Genomic DNA, 20,790 nt, shown 5'->3' with positions numbered 1-20,790 from the left:
AATGAAAACAGCCCCAGCTTCTCCTTCCTGGCTGTGCATGCTTCTTCTATTATTAATGACGTGAAGAAGGATACGACAGTTTCCTGAAACTGTATCTGACCCCTGTTTGGTGTCAGGCTCACTTATATCATCCACCAGTGATAAAAGATTGCTTAGAAGCAGCAGAGCAGACAGGACATGTTTCTGTAAGTGCCTAGCTTAAGTTTTCAAGTTCAAGGTCTATTTTGATAGATATATATGTGCTCATTAAAGCTAACAGAGTACCAGTGAGTAGATGCATGAGACACTTAAATGCATACCAGCACTTCCTCAAGTGACCTGCCAAAAATGTCAAGCTTACAATACTTCAAAGTAGGCTTTTTTTCCCCCAGAAAATTAGAAGCAGCTCCCAGTGCAAAGCAAGCCTTCCTTTTCTGTGGCTCCATTGTGCTGTGTGGGTCGGTACCATTCACCACAATGGTTATGACATGCACTTCTGTAGGTTCAGGGTTTTCTTTCACAGTAAGTTCTTCTTGACCCTGAGAAATATTAGATTGTTTCAAGTAATTGATAACAGAAGTTTTCAGGGAATTGATTCTTCTCCTGTTCAAGTGAATGGAAGAAAAACTTACTGACTTGAATGGCATAGTCCCCTCACTTTTGTTATTTTATTTTGAGATTTGATATTTTCTTCATAATTTTATAAGTCTGAAGTTCTTTTGACTTTCAGCTAATGAAATTGCCCTTCTCGTCATGGCCATTACTTACAACCAGCAAAAGTAGCCTCCTCGTTTTTATTTCAGCCTTTTTTTCCCCCCAAACCTTTCTGCTTTCCTAGGATATGTTTCATCTTTGATGACACTGCCACAGAGGAGAGGCTTTTGAAAGTACATTGTTTGAATTTCAGGAAAACTATTTTGGACCAAATTACTACTGAGAATTAGGGCATCACAAAAATTTTAGCCTTCTACTTAGACCAAAGAATCAGAATATTCTATTTTCCTTACAGAAGATTGCTGAAATTTAAAAAGAAAATAAACCCAGTAATCTATTTTTAAAAATGCTGTTAATGTGAGATTCCTAATGCAATATATGAACACTTTAATATACATTTACATTAAAAGTGTTATCTACTTAGAAAGCTCATGATTTTTCCTTGCTTGTATTTACTGGCATTTATTTTACAGCACATCTGTAAAAAATTACTAATCTACCACCTTTCAAGTAGGTGCTCATATTAGAGTGTTTGTGAGCAGCTACAAGAGAGAGTAGTGACCGCGTTTCTGAGCAGATGTGCATGCTTCTGGGGAACCTGTTGCTACATTCAGAACTGTTTCTCCCCAGTGTAACGAAACCCTGAAACACAAACACACCTTTTACAGTGGGACTACCATGAAGCTGCCATTTTAGACTTATGTTTTCCCTGTGCAGAACTAAGACAGTAATAGTATGTATTCAAAAATAGCTCGGTATATAAAACCATGCTTTCTTTCTTAAACATACGTATCCTTTACAGCATCTTTCTGGACGCTGTATTCTTCTGTACACTATAGCATACAATGTGGTGTGTGCCTGTATGAATTTACTTACTGACACTACTTCATTTCATTAGACATGACATAAGAACATAAAAAATATCTCACTAGATCAGACCCCTCAAGCCCAAGATCTATCACTGTGTTTGAAAAAGGCAAGAAGACATGCTGTTTAGGAAGGCTGTGTACACCTGGCTACTTTCTGCAGTTCATTCTCCTTTTAGTGTCCTAGAAGCCACACAACTTTTTGTGCTAGAGTGTCTCTTCCCAGGCATTTTATTATCTGTTTATAGACTTGTCCATGAATTTGTCTTATTGCTTTTCAAATCTTCTGCTTTAGAAATTCTGATTGCTTGTCCTTTAGAAGCAATCTTCAGAACATCATGACCATCTGTCTATTTTTATGTGTTTTAAGATAATTTCCATACTTGTTTTATCAGGGATACCCTCCTCGCAGGATTTTAAGATTCCTTGCAGGATTTTAAGAACAAGAGCTCCACGTGCAGCTTATCCATCACCTTCAGGATGTTTTTAAACCTTGACCATGCTTGTCTCAGCTGCCTCCTCAATCTGAAGGCTTTTGCAGTCTCATCTCATAATCCACCTGGTCTGTCTCCTTGCTCATTTATTTGCCTTTTTTAATGTGTTACAGTATAATTCTACTGCATTGTTCATAAGAACACAGCAAACATAAATGAATGCTATGCTCAAGCTGTGGGTACACCACAGTTTCAAAAATGGGAAAAATTATGCCCGTTCTTTGAACAACATCTATCCGTTTTGGGGGGGGTTCCCCCTGCTATTCTCATAGAGCTAGTAACTTCAGACTACAGTAGCCAATGATACTATGATTTTTCTTCACCTATATGACTGTCATTTGCAAGTTCAGCATCTTGTAGGAACAGTTTAGGCTATTTTCTATAGCTATACTACCTTACATTTACCCACATCAAAGTCTACTGCCCAACGTCTTGCCTAATCACTGGTTTTTTTTGTGAGATTCTTGCCAAGTGAGGCAACAGTTAGTTGACAAGAAGAGCTTAATTGTCACCTACAGAGCTGGAGATCTCAGTTTTACTCTCTTCCTCATGCCATTAATGAAAATATTGAAAAAAACAAACCCAAAATCATTCCTTGGGGAACCACACTGCTGACTCCTCTCCATCCTGAAAAATGAGCATTTTGCTTCCGATCCTTTAACCAGCTTACAGGCCTTTAAAATTGCTCCTGTAGTCCTGTGTGAATATAGTTTCTTGAATATCCTGTAATGTGGAACCTTGTCAAAGACTTCTGTGTCCACCAGATCCTCTTTGCTCAAGACACAACTGAATCCATGCTGAACCTTTCCCAACAGTCCGTGCTTATCCATGTGATCAGGGACCTTATTCCTTTTTATCAGCTGTTTACGGCACCAGAAAAGGAACTCAAGACTCCCTGCTTCATCAGTAGTTCAAAGGATCCCCTAAAGATCCCCTTTTCCACAAATATGAATTATACTGCAATCTGCCAGAGTGGCTATTTGAAACAATTTTACGCACCATGGCAAGCAGTTCTGTAATTTCCTAGTTGCCTTCTTCCAGGAAACTCACATGACTACCACCCTAGATACCTGTTAGCATGTAACATACCGGTTTGGTCTTACATGTATATTTCTTTCAACTTGATCCAGCCTCTCTGACTTCTCTGCTATAAGGAATATGCAAGGTACGAGAACCCCTGCAACATTTAGCTGGGAAGGCCAACGCAAAAATTCACTGAACTTCCCTTTCATAGCTCTATCCTCCTCAAGTGTCCCTTACTGTGTTATCAGATGGTCCCAACAGACTCATTAGCTGGCTTCTTGCTTTAGAAGTATTTCAAGCCCCTTTTACTATCAAGTTGGATATCTTTTCTACAGAGCTCTTCAAATGCTTTCTGAGTCCTCTTACTTTTCTGTTTACAGTTGACCTGCTAGGCTTTAGGGCCTCCATTGACCTCCTTATGTAGGCAAGCTTTCCACTTTTTCATATATTTTTAGAATAAGTAAATGGCTGCTTCTCTGTCACTGAAGATGACAATGAAAACTGAATGAAAAAAAAAAAAAAAAACCAAAACCCAAACAACCCAAAATCTAAACCACATCATCCAGAGCAATGCAGCAATTTCCCTTCAGAATAAATGACAGTGTAATTAAAATTCAGGTATTCCTTTTCTTTAAGAAAGGTATGAGAAGTGGTAACTATTGTCCCTGCTGCAGCTAACCAGCATGTATGTGGAAAGATGTAAGCTCGCTACACACCAGCCTAGCACAAAACCTGTGCACCACTTAAATCCCACTTAATCCAACAAAATAGAGTCTAAGTGGCATTTAATTAGCAGAGAGGTTTAATCTAGCCCTTGTGAGCTGAAGTGAATTTCACTTTTACTCGACTGATTTGACATTCATTAGTTGAAATTTTACATATTCATCAGGCTGGAAGGAAAACATATTAATGCAGAGGGATTGTTGCTAAAGTAGAAAGACCAAACCAAAAAAGCAAGTAAACTCGGGTGAGCGTGTCTATGAGTGCAGAAGCCTATTGCTTCCCTGAACACAGCTGGAAAGGGCTGCCTGCTGTCACCCAGGGCTGTGGCAGAGTTCTGCAAGACAGGCACATACATGCATTTCCCGCCAGCACGCCGGGACTCAGGCCACAGGCTGGGCACATTCTCAAAACGTTCTTACCATTTTGTGACAAACAGGTATTTTGGACTGTGCTGCTTCTCTGAATGACAGAGTGTATTGAAGCAGTAAAATGAACTTGCTTTCAAATTCATGCTGAGAGGGAAAGAGGCATTTTTGCTATGAGGACACAAAGCTGCTTCAAAATTATTCACTCACATCTAATTAGTAGTTTTGTACTACAGATTCTGAAGGACTCGGAGCCAGAGCTATGAGCATTATAACACCCTGATTTCACTCATTACATTTAAAAAGAACATAATTCTACTGTGCAGCTTTCTATCCTTGGTTCCCATCCAAAAGTCTTTTCTTTTATAATGTTGCATAAGGGTGATGGGAGGATGATTTCAGCACAAGTCACTCATCTGTTTCCAACAGATACAGTGAAAAGGTAATTTTCCATTTTGAGACAAAGTTGACATTCTTGTTAGTGGAATACTCATCTTAGTGGAAACAGCAGAGCATAAACATTCAGATTTGTGTGGGTGATATCGGCCTCTGGCCCCTCTGTCTCAGACTGTCCTCTGGCCCCTGGTTTGGAGACATCTTTCCTTTCACTTGATTTTTCGTTGTGATCCAAGCAAGTGCGGGAAAATTAGAAGGACTGGGTACTCAGTAAGTATGAAGAAAATTTACAATAATGATTTGTTTCTTTTGCCTGCTGACTACAAGATTTCTATTAGACATCCAAATGTGTGTCTGTGCCATTGAGGAGTTATGCCCAAAAGCAACTGAATTTGCATTGAAACTTTCTAATTATACAAAATCTAATATCACATTCCATAATGTCAGAATTATTTTTCTGACTTTCTCTCTTTACTTTTTAAAACCAGAAGATACTTAATCTAAAATCATGCATTACCATGTCATTAAGGTTGCAGTTTTTGAATGCACAGCAGTAAGATGTCAAACCAAAGATTTTGACAGTATAGCTATTTGAAAGCACATAGGTTGATTTCAACATAAGCTAAGACTGCAGCTATGTATTCCTCCTGGACAGAATCACAGTCCTATTGGTGCTTCAGTTTATAAAATTGTGTGGTTATCAAAATCACATCTATAAAGTACATTCTTTGCAGTGAATTAAAAGGAACACTCACGCAAATAAAGATGCATTCCCTCTTTTGCTTTCAGTGGAAAATATGATGCCTTTCAGACTCATTTCTCTGGCTGTCTTGCCATCAGCGTTTGCTCTCCTATGTATTTTCAGAGCATGCCTAAAGGCTTGCATCACAAAATGGTGGCAGAGGACCTACTGCTCTCCTTTTGCCAAGTTCAGAGTTATAAAACTCACCTGAAATAAATAAATTCTCCACTGAATATTACTCTGTTATACCCAACTTTCCACATATCAAGGCTCACAAAGTGGCATGTCTCTGCATCTTCAGACAGTTGCTTAAGCCAAGAGGCAGGAGGCATTTACTGTAGGGACTACTGCAGCTGTATCTGCAGCACGGGCCGCTGTGGATTCAGCTGCCAGACATGGGTGCCCAAAACAGGAAAAATGCAACTATCAAAAGAAGCTTTACTTTTTATTGAAAATGTAAAAATCATGTGAATCATGTACAATATTTTCTCATAAGGAAAATTTTAGCTGTTCCATAACGTTTCACAAAACTGTAAAACATTTCACTTTTTATAAAGACTTTTTCATAAAACAAAGATAAAACTAAAGTAGCATTACAAAGCTATTTTCTAAATCATCAACAGAGAACTGAAAATGTTTAACAGATTAAACAGATTAATTCATACAAGTGGCAGGAGGAAGAACTCTTCCATCTGTAAATCTGCAAAAGGACACACAAAGGTATAGAGGGGCATGGGTTTTTTGTTTTAAAACGTTTAAAATCAAGTGACATGTTAAAATAGTACAGACGTGAATTCATAAGATGGTACAAGTTCTAGGACTGCATTTCTCTACACTACTTCAAACAGTGCAACAGTGATTCAGTGTAAATCTCTACAGTGTTTCATTGATTCAATACTTGTGTTCAAGTATGTGTCCATGAGAATGATCAAAATCCCTACTTAGCTATTTTAATTTTCTTGTTTATAATATAAATTACAGTAGATTATCCCCTTCAGTATGTTTCTAAATAAAATGAACTGATTTCACAATACATTCTGTAATAACCTGTTCAATAATGTTAGCTTACTCACCTTAACATCTGTTGCAAAATACACAAGATCATTCTGACTCTGAATGCCAAAAATATAATAAAATTAAAAAGGGCTTTATTTCCATATACAACAAAACTATTCAGCTAAATTAAAATAAATTCAAGATAACATGACTATTTTTTTTTGGCAACAGAGATGACCCTACTGAAAATAAACATTTAAAATAGTAGTTACTATTTTTGAAAAAATCTGATAAATGTATCCAAAATTGTTCATATAAAAATTAATTATGAAAATGTCAGAGAATAAAACAAGTTGGCTGTCTAACCAAAACAATTAAGGATGTCTGGCAGGCAGAAATAAATTAATTTGATTAAATTATATGTAATCTGATAATATTTGGTCTGAAGAAGCGTGTGTGTGTGTGTATGTGTGTATGTGTGTGTGTGTTTATAAATAATAAGTTTGCAAAGAGCTGAGTGTCATCCAGCCTGACAGAGGTCAACTCTTTTGTTGCATTTTTTGCGCATAAAAGTCCCTGCATGTCTCACAGCATCGCTGATACCACCTCATGTCTTGACAGAGGTTCTTCTCTCTTATCACCCTGCAGTACACCGGCCACTGGTCTCCCAGGCACTTGAATGTTAAAGCAGCTGTGAAACAACAGAATCAAATATATATTACTGTTACATTTATTAGTGAAGAATCAAGCAGCAAAGCTGACATGGACACCAGAGGTGTGTCTAGGGAAGGGAAAGGAGAATAGATGTAGATTTTCAACAAAAGAAATTAAAAAATATTCCTCCTGCTGTTAATGTTTTCAACATTAAATTTTTTTAAGGCCAGCTTAATTTATGAATTGGATTAAGTTGCATTGAAACTAATTGGTTTAATGTCATGCAGCTGCCTTCTCATAAGAGAGTGAAGCCCATCTTTCTTCCCTGTGCAAAGGCAGGCTGGGGCTGGGGCAGGGCTACATGGGTGATGTGGAGCCAGCTTCAGCAAAGCCGCACAAAGCTCCACTGGAACTGCCCTCAGTCTGAGACACAAATTGCTACTGGAAAAACATGAAGTCTCAGCTTGAGTAATCCCAGAATGGCATTCTCAATACCTTTATAAAGGCACTTTTCTTAATTAGAGGCAGGTAGGGAAATGTAGGCATTAAAGCATGGGGACTATTGCTGGTTTTCTGATCAGCTTTTGCTCAAGAAAACCAGGCTGTGTCATATTGTCAACAAATGGAAGCTGAACAAAACTACATGATGTCTTACATCATCTTTCTTTGTAAGTGAAATAATCTACTAGACCTTTGGTTTTGCCTGACTTCTTTGCTCAAAGGAACTGAAATATATTATCTTGCTAACTCAAACACTACTGATGCAACTCTATGAGGCACTCTGATAAGGCCTGGAGACAGCAAGTCCCATGGTACAATTCAGAATGCAAATCCATTTTATCTAGAAAAAAGAAACAGTATGGAATCAATATCAGTGGGTATATTGGCAAATATACTTGTCTAGGCCTAATTATCACATTTTGGGCTTCTCAAATGCACAAACACTGTGCATTTCTTAGCTTCCTGATCTTTTTCTCTCCTCTTCAAGTACATTATTTTTTTTTTAATTGTCTTCCAATAAATTGGTCTGACTGCATCACCTTCTTTTTAATCACTCTAATAGGTCTTCCCTCCTCCATGACGAAGTCAGGCTATTAATCTCTACCTTCACGTCTTTCATGTCTTACCTTCACTGCTTTATTCAGGTTGCTCTACTAGCAGGTTGTTCCTTTCTAACTGTTGGAATCCCTCACTACCAATTTCTTCCTCAGAAACCTTCTAAAATGACAAGGACATCATACTAGCCTAAAAAGGCGCTGTTTGTTTTACTCTTCTCCCAAACTTGTGGTAGCTATTTTCATTCTCTCTAGCAGTTATAAACAGTCTGATGCAGAAGCCTGACCTCTGTTGTATGCCTGTTGTACAAAACAGGTGTATTTTCATGTGTGTTGTCTTTTTCCTTGTGAAGCTGTCTATTAATCCACCCACCTGTTTTGCTTACAAAAGCTTCTCACATTTTTTATTATAGAAGGACCCTGGTACCAAATTTGGATCTTTGCACATTCAGCTATTTAAGCTGTAGCACATACGTGGAATTAACATGGAAAAACAGTGAAAAACAGGGCACAAGAAACAGACATCATCCAAAAATCATCATGAACACTGAGCTGAAAAAAAAGTCAATCTCATGGAAGAGTTGAGTTACTCTCGGTTTTTAACAGAAGAGAAAGACAAACTGAGAACATATTTGTAAGAGTAGAGATGATGCAGTCCGCATCAGCTTCCACTAGCCCTACCCCTGAATACAGAGGATCTATACTGCATAATAGGAATGGAACTGGAGGCTAAAATAATCAAAACATTCAAGGGCAGCATTGCATTATGTATTTTGGAGATGTTAATGTTTCCACCAGATTGGATCCTGACTCCTGCTGGATCGGGTTGCCTGCAGATTACTAATATCAGTGCTACATAATCCATTCTATGAGAATAGCATAGCCCAATCTTGTGCACTTCACATTAAGCCAAATTTTAATGAAACTGACACTATTTTTTTCTGTGAAACTGTGATTCACTTTATGACACAAAGCTGCTTATACCTCACCAGAGGGAGAGAATCAGTGACGGAGCGATGGCCTCTTGCTTCTGAAAGGTCAGTTGAACAAATACTAAGTATGAAGGGCAACCGTACAACAGTGAAATAGCAAAGGAGAGGGCCATAAGCAACAGCTGCCACCTTATCCAGAAAACGGAAACAATGACTACTACACGGAAATGTTTAAGGGTTAAAAACTTCAAAGAGAAATACCCTTCAGTGACTTAAAGGAAGGATTACGTTACAGCCTGAAATGTCAGAGTTGCTTTCCATGCAGGAGTAATCTCTTTGACAGGAGTGTTTATCTCAACAAGGGCTCTGGAAAATCAGCTGGAAAGGGTATCCTGTCTTACAACAAGTCTTTGAACACTCCTCAGTCAGGCTCAAGAAACAGATGAACAGTTTGGGGAGCTAACGGTAAACCATCATCAACAACCCACTAGGTTGTAACAAGTAACAGAATTAACAGTTATGTAGTTATGCAGTAACATAATCTCTTTAAGACCAACAGAGACCCGAGCTCCTCCAGGAAGAGCAGATCTCTTCATGTTAGCAATTTTCCTTCACATGTCCTAATGCATAGATCATAGACATTTCAACTGAAGAAAGTAGAAAGAGCTATCTGTATTTGAGGAACAAATAAGGACCTCCTTGACCTCAGAAATACCCTTAGAACATAGTTTTCAGAGCTTTTAAAGAGAAAACAAGGTATTTTCTTACTTTAGAAATGTTTGATAAAATTGAGTAGACAAATATATATAAACATATATAGCATGTTTATAAGGTCTCCAATATTAACGTATTTTCATTTAGGATGCTTTGTGTCCATAATATTGTATAGTCCCATTATACGGTCCATTCTTGGATAACAAAACCCTTCACCATTCTGAGGTACAGTCTTTGATGTACACACTAAAAATACCCTCTGTTTTTAAATTGGGATTGTCATTACCCTATGGAGAGAAAGAACTAAACAGAGATTTCCAGCAGGAACGTGTAATTTTGACTGCTTACCTAACCTGGGTGATGTTATCGTGTTAACATTAATTTTCTCATTGCAGGGGTGGAGATGACAGGGTCTGTAGGCTGCAGGCTTTTCTGAGGAAAAGCATTCGTTTCCATGCCTTCCCGTGATCTTGTGCATGCACTGGATGACTCGGGACTGCATCCCTTTGCCACAGGTGACAGAGCACTGGAACACACAGAAGACACACATTCACTGGAAAGATATTTTTACCTGTAAACCTGAAGGTGAAATGCCAGCCCAGGTGAAGCCTGTGGCTGCTCCTTTGTTGTCAGCATTCCAAGATTTATGCCTTCCATTCTGTTAGCTAAATGAAAATAAATTTTTTAAAGCACAGATACATTCTCAGTGTTTATTGAAGGACTGATTCCAGCATCCTGTTGCTGTAAAGGTCCATTTTGTAAGGCCTGCAATGAAACTGAAATGCAGCAATGTGCCTGAAGGGAGCAGGGGCTGTTCTCCTGTATCTGTATCCTAATTTACTCTTATTAGAGGTGCAAGGGATAGAAAAGCCCAAAATGCTCACAGGTGCTGACAGAGAGTAGCATTTTTAATTAAGACATTACTCCTGCCAGTGCAAAAGTGCTCTTTCCACTGAGCAAAGTGGATGCCTCCTGTCTTTGCATCACATCTTCACGTTTTCATGTGTCCCACAAACAAAACACGCAATGTGAGACATACTGCCTGGCCTATAATCAACCTTCCTATCAACTTGCTACAGAGAATGAGGTGAGAAAACAGAAGAGCTGAGTACTGTTAACAATGGTAATGTTCTACTTCTAAAACAGTAAAATAATATATTAGAGTTAGAACTTGGGCAGTGCAGTACAGGTGCATAGAAAACCTATTACAAACCAATAAAATGCATGCTTTCCCTTCCAATGATTTCTTGTGAATTAATTTTCACAGAGCATTAATTACTTTTGTGTCCATTGACACATGTTCTATTGCTTTAACTACAAATTCATTCAGAAAGTTATATATTTAAATTTGCTCCTACCCGCTGATAATTTTGACTCAGGTATAGAGGACATGTTCAAATACTAACTTATTGCAATGAATGATATAAGCATTGGCTGAAAATTTATGCCACTACATCCACATAATTCTGAAACTATTTTTATTATTTTAAAATCTCAATTACGTAAATATTCAGAATACATGTCCTTGGAAGGCTTCAGGAAACAGCTAAAAAAAGTACTGAAATGGGACAGCAAGACAAGGAGAGGGTGCTTTAACAAAAAAAGTTTCCCAATCATACTGTCTCAAGAAGGAGAAGTATAGTCTACTGCAAAGAAAGAATAAATTTTGAGTGTAGGGAACACTAAAGGGTTTTTTTCCCTTTGCTTTTGTTACCTATGTGCTTTTGACTGATGTTTTAAATGCTGTTACTAGGAGGAAAGATTTACATATGCCAAATGGGACATAGTGGGCTTGTACCCAAATATGTACATCAAGAGAAGTAAGACTCGTGTTTTGGACTCATAAGACTCCAAAAGAGGTATGGGACACTACGATATACACTTGAAGGGTGTTTTCACAAGGGACAGAATAAGGTCCAAAGCACACTTCAATTTATAACCACATTAAATCGAACACTGGCATTCTATAAAGGCAGCAAGTGGACTTGATTTTGGACTTCTGTTGTCAGTAAAGTATCTCAGAAGTAACTCCATAAAGTCAATAAAGAACTATAATCTCTTGCAAAGTTAATCAGATACAGCCTGCATGAGCCAAGGCATTCAAAGATATTCAACTATGGATACATAAGTTTCTATTGAATAGCAACCACTGCTTAAAATATGAACAAATATGCTGTTTACAGGAGGGAATCCAGCTAGTACTGAAGTCTTTGCAAAGTAGAAATCTGTCATCAACTTTGAATTTAGTATACTGCTTTTAAATTGCATGAGAAAAAGCCTCTCAACAAAATTCCTTCTCCTGAATTCTCTGCCTTTTCCCTACACAAAGAAAATTAATCTGAATTCCTATAATGGAGATCATTATGCACATGGTAAACATGTAAAATCACATATATATAAACTCAAATTTAATCACAACAGCAGCCAGAACATCGAACTTAACCTTGCCAAAATTCAAGCCACTTCTTGGATACCTCTCTCCGTAATTTCAACGAGGTTTATCTTTGGAAGATTTTAATAGAATAGCAAGTGAGACAATGGAATAGCAAAATTTGAAAAAAAAAACCAAAACAAACACCTCAACAATACAAAAAACTCCAAAACCTGAGAATAAAGGAAAGAACAAGGTAATCTGATGAAGGTAAATTGAAGATAATTTTAAAATATTAAATCTTAATTTAGAGTAATTTTGCACATTGTATTTTATTTTTTCCCCTTCAGTAAGACACTTGCACATTTATTAACCAAAGTTGGCTCGTGAGAGCTTGTATCATATGTGTATCTTACCAGCTACAGAAAAAGAGAACAGGAGATGCAGGTGGATCTGGTACATAAGACCTTTCTAAAAACAATCTACCTGCCCTTAAACTTTGGTTATCCTAAAATGCGTAGGTGCAACCTAGCCATCTGGAGTACTGGAGGGGAGAATGGGATCTGAAAACATTAGACTTCTGCTGACAAAAAGGGTTCCAGTGGTTTATCTGCTAATTGATGATGCATAACAATTCATGCATGCAGGTGCCTTTGTGAAGAGCACTCTGGCAGCAGTCACACCTTCCGTGAACCAAAGGAGCTCTGGCCTGAAAGATTCTTGTGACAGCACCTGGGACAGCATGCAACAAGCAGACAGATCTCTTTCTCAGCTCATCAGTGTTTAGACCCTGAGTTTCTATGCAGAATTTGGCAAGATTTTAGCATTAAAATCTCAATTGGTGTATTAACATCTGTTTAATGACTGAGCTGCTACTGGCCTTTGTGAGATATTTTAAAGAGTGTTATGAAGCATTACAATGTAGTTTTCCATCCAAAGATGTATACACCTTGCAAACAATTAATTTTAGTATTGCATGACCTACTTATTAACATCACAGCTTTAGGGGGAGAAACTGACACTAAAGGATGATAAAATATACTGTCTCAGTCCATATAGAAAATACTATGTGGCAAAGCTGAAAATAAATAAATTTGCCTTATGTTTTAGCTTCTTTTCTTTTCACAGAAACTTACTGATTTTTAACTTTGTATTTATTATTTTATAAAACTGAGAACTTTATTAAGTTCTTGTATAATTAAGTCTTTTAAGATACTTGGGGAAAACTGAAGTAGCAGGGCTACCACACTGATTTGCAATCCAAAACTTTCAAAGCCAGTTTGATCAGTTTACAAGTAGAGAGGACTTTTCAAACCACTCGTGTTTTAAAATCAACCAGAGATCTGATAGTCAAGCTTTGTTCTTCCTTGTTCACACATCATCATCTCCAGTGTCTGATTTCAGAATTAAGTATTCTACTGATTGGAAGCTAGGAACAAACAAACAAACATGGTTTTACCATATCTATATTATCTCACATTCAAAGTAGTATGGAGTAGGGAAAACACACTTCAGGTATGGCATTTAGCAGTGCATTTGCTAGCTACACAAACAGTGACATTTCTGTTTGTCTCCATGAAATGGTCTTGAATCTGAATTTGTGCTGCATAGACACCAGCCACTGCTGGTATAACTGTGAGCTGTCACTGAACGAATATTGGAGGACAAAAGGCATCCATAATATTTTTCTTTTTCACTCTGCAAAGGTATGGACTTAGTTCAGTTTCACTAGGAGACACCTCAACTTCTGCAAACCAGCTAGATGCAACTCAAAGCAAAAACTGATGCTCATATTGATACTCATTTTAGTGCATATGCATGGGTACATTCTAGCTGAAGCAGACTCTTCCAAAACTGTCTCCTAAGTTTGCCTCAATTTGAGTATATCTCTCACTGAAAATATTAAACCTCAGGCAAATACCTCTCACTGGATGTGCAGATGGCATATTTTAGGTAGCACTTATGGTATGTAGCTAAAGTTGCATAGCTTCTCTACACTTCTGGGGTTTCTAAGTTTAAAAATGTAACAAAGTTTTCAATTTACAGGAAACAAAAACTGCTTTCACTTTTACATATTCAGCAGTGAATTCAATCAGAAAGCAATCCTTCAAAACGTCTTGTACTTTCAATGACTATATATATATATGTGTGTGTGTATAAATCTCACATATATAAAATTTACAGAAAGTGGCCACTCCAATCTGTAGCAACTTGCATCAATTCATCAGATCTCAGATTAATTTAATCCCACAGCTTTTATTACTAGTGAATGAAGAATACTTTTCTATAGCTCTTCTTCCTACCCCCTCCACCTCACAAATGTCACTCTTGCACATGCTATACTTTATTTTTGTGGTGGTTAATTACATTTTACTTCTGACTGTTCAGATGACCTACACTTTAAGGCCATGTAGCTTATTAGCAAAAATTCCCGTAGGACAACTGTGTTCGTAGATTTAGACTAAATGTTCTAATATGCAGCCAGAGTGTTTTTATGTGGCTGTTAATCTGTGCTTTTTGGAGACAGTCCTAAAGGTACTGTAAAACCATTCAAGCAGTAAGACATGTAAAACATTCCTGTTAAAGATTACAAAAAATTCCTGGATAAATATAGTTAGCAGCTATTTTTTTTGAAAGTTTTTTCTTTCTTTCAAATAAAATCTACCCACCCTGTTTGAATTTTGTCCTACTTTTGAACTTCTTTTAGACATAATTTCAAGGACAGAAACCTATGTGTTAAATATAACAATCCTTACACTTGGCATGAACACCCGTTACCCAAGATTCCTTCTTTCTGTTCCCTGCCAAAGATATATATTCTGGAGAGAATACATATTCCCAAGGCCAACAGCTGAGGAAGTTGCTGTAATGTGTTAGCTGCTTCCAGCTGGCCTTCATAAGAAGTAGGAATTCCTAAATTAAGGGAAAAATTGTCACTGGCAGATAGTAATGGTCAAAATGCATCTTTCTGCCAAGGCAACAAGAAATTACTGCAGAGTCTGGTACAATCCACAATGAAAACCTCAACCTCTGACAATATTAACAGAATGGATTTGGACAATTTATTTTTGAGAATAAATGGATTGTTCAATAAAAGGTTTTTACAAGTCTAGGTAGCATTCAAAGTGGAGAGCGATGTGCTCATAAGGAAACTCAGTGATGAGTTCTACTGGAAATTGTTAGCAGAGCATTCCTAATCATTTATGTATAGGTTCATCAGTTCCAGCATTTAAGCGCTTTCAACCTTTTCATAAAGTGAGTGTGAAACAAGGATAGCAAGCAATCAGACTTAGTAACAGGATTCATATTTGCTGATGTGCTTGCAATCTTTTCGTGTAACTTGTATTTTCATGAAGTTTGCTTTTGAAGGCAGGTGGTAGATAAAGTGGTGCATTTGTTTTCAACAAAGATTGTACTGAGTTTAGCAATATTCTTAAAGGTTACCTAAAGAAAGCAAATAATCTGCAGTTTATTTAAAAACTTTTTTCTTTTTTTTAAAATAAAGGCATTTTGCATAGTGTAACTATGAGGGACTAGTGGATCTAAACATAAGATGAAGTTTGACTTCTCCCATGCATCATTTCCAGGAAGGTCTTTCTGCCTCTCTCATTTCTGACACACCCAACACCTCAGTATGTGAATGCCAAATTTAAAATTCAGAACTTGTGCTAAGTTTAGCTGAAAAAATTCTGCTGTTGGTCTCTCCTAAGTTTAGCGAGTTTGAGTTGCCCTTATTTAATATTTATCTTCTCCCATCCCCGCCTCCCATTTTTCCCCCTCCTCATTTTTCTTTCTAGCGTAAGATTTGTATTGGATAGCTGTTCAAAAGAGATAAGATTTTAAGGCAAGATAGACAGAGCCCCAGCTCACCTTTGATAAGCTGGGCTAGAGATAAGGTTCTGGTGGAGGAAACCCTCATCACCTCAAGAATATGGATTTTTCTTTTCTCTCTCTCTCTCTCTTTTTTTTTTTTTTTTTTTTTTTTTTTTTTATAAATCCTTATTTGCTTTCCATGTGGAATGATTCAATTATTTGGTATATGATGAGAAACTGCCTTTGCTAACAAGGCATGAAGCAACTGAAAGTTTGCAAGTAAAATTTGGTTTAGGAAAACTATGTAGAATTTGATGTAATATTATTATTGATGAAACAACAACCAAACAATTTTTTCTAGGACAGTAAATAAAAGCCTATACTTGAGAATATCATTACTCATTTACTCTGAATCAACAGTGGGGTTTGATAGGCTTCAGTCATAATAGTTTCACTGGACTCAGCTGAGAAGTAGCAAATTCTTTGTCTGTATTTGAAACCCAGGTTCACTTTCCCAATTTCTTTCTTGAATGAACTATCAAAACACAGCCACCCACTTCACAATTTAAAAATGTTGACTGTCCCAAGGAAACTAGTTTTTGTTGTTAGGACAGTTGGACTTAATGGTTCATTTAGGAAGCTCACTTAGAGAAGTACTGGTGGGACAAGAACCTCCTTAAGCTCAGGGAAGGCTGATGCCACAATATAATTTTTACTGAAGTATGCAAGGGACAGGCGTTAAGACCCTTGCATTTTGATGGGAAAATTTCCTGCAAGACTAGAGAGTTTTCTAACATGGCACATAGGACAGATTTGGATCCTTCTGGAACCAGAAAAAGCAAAAGGAAAGGGGTATTTTTTTCTGGTGGATTCTTCTATCAGCTTTATACTGACTTAAAAGCCTATATCATGACCATTTTCCTTTCCTCCACAAAGAAAAATATGATTATGATTGTATTATTTTCAAAAAAATACTGAGATAAATGTTCCTGAAATCTTAGAAGTGAAGAATAAACTTCACATTAAGCTGCAAAAAATCTACGTATGATAGAGTCCTGATCCATAAAACCAGCACTGTATTAAAGCCTTCCACCCTGTCCAGCACCCCCTACCCCCACAACCCCCCCTCATTCAAGGAAGGTATCAGCATTTTTCTCTCACCATTAATGATCTATGTCAAAGCATGGAGAAAAACTGTAATACCATAATAGACACAGGAAGCCATGCTCCTCTATATGTTCCAGATGTACTTTACTTTCACATAATTTTCAACTTTGTATTTATACTTTCTATAGATCTATATTTAATACAAAAACTCATTCAAGTTGGTTTGACAGTTGGACTTGATGATCTCAAAGGTCTTTTCCAAAGTAAATGATTCTATGATTTTAAGTTTTAAGACCATTTTAAGCATACTTCCACCTCAAAAACCAGTTCTTTACTCTTATTTAAGACCTTAGACACATAGTTAAATAGTATTTGACATCAGAACAATGGTGGATTCTACAAGAAATAAGCTGGTGAATGCTGACAAATAATTAATTACACATCAGCATTCTACATGGCTGCAGTACTCTACAGTAAAAAGCAGAGATGTTCAGATTTTTTGGTAATATACACATGTATCATCAAAGAACATCTTTTAAATTGCAGGGCAAGCTTGACTTTTCTGTAAGAAAAGTTAAAAAAAACCCCAGAGTTGGGAAACTGGTCCAAAACTGAGGTCAACATTTTCACCACCACATTATCTCTTTTTTTCATGTAAAGGTGCCTGGCAAAATGTGTATCCCTGCTTAATCTTAAATGTGATATGCTCTCTAAATTGACTAAAGATCTTAATTTATAGATCCATAGGGCAGTCATAAAATTATTTTCATGCTTCTCAGTGATACGAAGCCTTAGCTTTTACTTTCCCAGTTCTGTAAATTGTATTTCTCTTTCATGATTTGTAAAGACAATACAGATACAAAGCTGAAACCAAATCTTTAACTTATTTTTTTTCATAAAGTAGTTCTGTTATGGTTGTTAAGATTCTGAGATGATGGAAGTGAAAGCAAATGGTATGAGCACCATTTCTTTACAATCATTACCCTCCAGCCAAGGAAACTAACAACTCCAGTCAAGAGCACTGTTACAAAACTATGGTTTGCTTTCAATGTCTTTATGGATACTTTATTAATTCTAAAGATACTAAAGGTTTGCCTAAGGATGTATGTTACTTTTAAAGCATGTCAGCAAAGAAACTGGAAGGAGATAATAACTTGTTAGAGCCATGTGGTGAAACTAGTTGCGCAGATGCAACTCATAACTGTAAGAGGATTCACACTTAGCGGATTAGACTCAGTATTATACTGCCAGCACTTTGTAAAAAATCCTTTATATGACGTACTGTATATGTTACTGCCTTTAGTGCTTGGTGATAAATAAGAGAAACAAACAAGGATCTGGCGCAGTTAGATTTGAATACCTCATAATAACCTTTATCTTTCACAGAATCACAGAACAGTTGGGGTTGGAAGGGACCTCTGGAGATGATCTAGTCCAACTCCCTGCTAAAGCAGGTTCACCTAGAGCCGGTTGCACAGGATCTTGTCTAGGCTGGTTTTGAGTATCTTCAGAGAAGGAGAATCCACAGCCTCTCTGGGCAGCCTGGTCCAGTGCTCTGCCACCCTCAAAGTAAACAAGACTTTCCTCATATTCTGGTGGAACTGCCTGTGTTGCGGTTTGTGTCTGCTGCCCCTTGTCCTGTCTCTGGGCACCACTGAAAGAAGTGTGGTCCAATCCTCCTGTCACCTGCCCTTTAGATATTTGTAGACATTGGTAAGATCCCCTCTCAGTCTTCCCTTCTCCAGGCTACACAGGCCCAGCTCTCTCAGCCTTTCCTCACAAGGGAGATGCTCCAGTCCCCTCATCATCTTCACAGCCCTCTGCTGGACCCTCTGCAGTAGCTCCCTGTCTCTCTTGAATTGGGGACCCCAGAACTGGGCACAGCACTCCAGATGCAGACTTCCACTGAAATTAGTTGGCATATGTCATTATGGGCTGATGAAAATGAAGTCTTAAAAAGAATTTGAAATATTAGTCTTTGATTATGTAGTTAATTGTTCACATGTATCACAATGCTGGCCTGCCTCTGTGTAGAAAATTTTCCAGGGAAAAGCATAGCACAACAGCACAAAAATGTAATTAAAGGATTATGGCATTTCTAATAAAAAGACAATTCGAAGAACCCATTAATGACATTGAGGAAACATCATAGGAGGCGAAAAAAAACCTCCAAGAAACCTCTTTCTCTTTAAAAATTTCTACCATTTTATCTATTTACTTTCCAGAAATCAAAAAGGCCTATGTCAAAGAGATGTTTTGTACCACATAAAATTAAGTATTTGCCTTTAAATAGCATCACACTATATAACACTTGAAAGTTTTTCCAGTAGTATTATAAGTAAATGAAAGAGCTCATCCCTGACAATGACTTTACTTCCATTCATGATTCCTACCAAATTTTAAATCATGAAGATCTCAGATTATAGCAGGTAACTCAGCTAAATGGATATGAAAGAGACAAAAAAAAAAAAAAAAAAAAAAAAAAGACAAAAAAAACCCCAAAAATCCCAACCAAAAAAAAAACCACAAAAAACCCAACAAAACACCAAAACCCCAACAAATGAGTTCATGAGGAAACTGAACCCTGAGGACTTTTTTTTTACCTGAAATACGATAGAATCACAGAACTCTTTAGGTTGGGAAAGGCCTTTAAGATCATTGAGTCCAACTAATATTGCCAAGTCCACGACTAATCCATGTCCCTAAATGCCACATTTAGAATCATAGAATCATTTAGGTTAGAAAAGACCTTTGAGATCATCAAGTCCAACCGTTAACCCAGGACTGCCAAGTCCATCACTAAACCATGCCCTCAAGCACCCAATCAAGGCATTTTTTAAACAAGTCCAGGGATGGTGATTCCACCACCTCCCTGGGCAGCCTGTTCCAATGTGTGACCACCCTTTCAGGGAAGAATTTTTTCCTAATATCCAATCTAATCCTCCCCTGATACAAGTTGAGGCCATTTCCTCTTGTTCTGTAGCCTGTTATCTGGGAGGAGAGACTTACCCCCACCTGCCCACAGCCTCCTGTCAGGGAGCTGTAGAGAGCAGTAAGATCCCCCCTGAGACTCCTCCTCTCCAAGTTAAACTCCAGATTCTGCAGCCACTTCTCAGAAGACCTGTTCTCCAGACCCTTCACCAACCCCGTTGCCCTTCTCTGGACATGCTCCAGCACCTCTACATCCCTCTTGCAGTGAGGGGCCCAAAACCGAACACAGGATATGAGGTGCAGCCTCACCAGTGCCAAGTACAAGGGGACGATCATTTCCCTCGTCCTGCTGGCCACACTGTTTTAGATACAATCTTTCACACACTGCAGGAACTTCCTAGACTGCTTCCTCTCTGCTGTACTGCATTTCCAGGAGGTATTTGGCAACTTGAAGTTCCACATAAGAAAAAGGGCTAGCGATTGTGAGACTTCTCCCAGCTGCTTATAGAATATTTTGTTCACCTTTCCACCCTGCTATCTGCCTTTTTGGCCTTCCCCCTGATTCTTACCCATAAACACTCAACACTACTGTCACCATCATTCATCTCTAGACAACCAAAACCACTTCCTACCATATAGGGATACCCCATGGCTTCTTCTTCCTTGCCTATCCCTTCTGAAGAGTTTATTGCCATCCACTGGCAGTACTTCAGTTGTGCAAGTCATCCCACCATGTTTCCATGATGGTAACTATGCCATAGTATTCCTGCTGCACATTCCTCCTGTTTGTTGCCTGCTCTGCATGCATTGGTGTAGATGCACTTCAACTGGACAATTGATCCTGACATCTTTTTTTGGAAAGAAGCCTTAATTCCTACATGGCCATTCTCAGGCGCTTCCATGGTTTCTAACTCA

The 20,790-nt window shown here is 37.8% G+C and overlaps 1 protein-coding gene across 1 annotated transcript in view; it reads right to left on the bottom strand.

Annotated features, from left to right (window-relative positions):
• Positions 1–5,734: 5,734 nt before the first annotated feature.
• ADAMTS19 (ADAM metallopeptidase with thrombospondin type 1 motif 19) overlaps positions 5,735–20,790 on the bottom strand; it is a 150,584-nt gene continuing 135,528 nt past the window's right edge. Inside the window, exons 22-23 of the mRNA XM_040580813.1 lie at positions 10,002–10,179; positions 5,735–6,989 (exon numbers count right to left, since the gene is read on the bottom strand). Coding sequence (XP_040436747.1) covers positions 6,838–6,989; positions 10,002–10,179 — 330 coding nt within the window. The 3' untranslated portion in view covers positions 5,735–6,837. The remainder of the gene's footprint in view (positions 6,990–10,001; positions 10,180–20,790) is intronic.

The sequence above is a fragment of the Falco naumanni genome, chromosome Z, assembly GCF_017639655.2.
Source record: "Falco naumanni isolate bFalNau1 chromosome Z, bFalNau1.pat, whole genome shotgun sequence".
Lineage (NCBI taxonomy): Eukaryota > Metazoa > Chordata > Aves > Falconiformes > Falconidae > Falco > Falco naumanni.
This window is presented reverse-complemented; position numbering and strand designations above follow the sequence as displayed.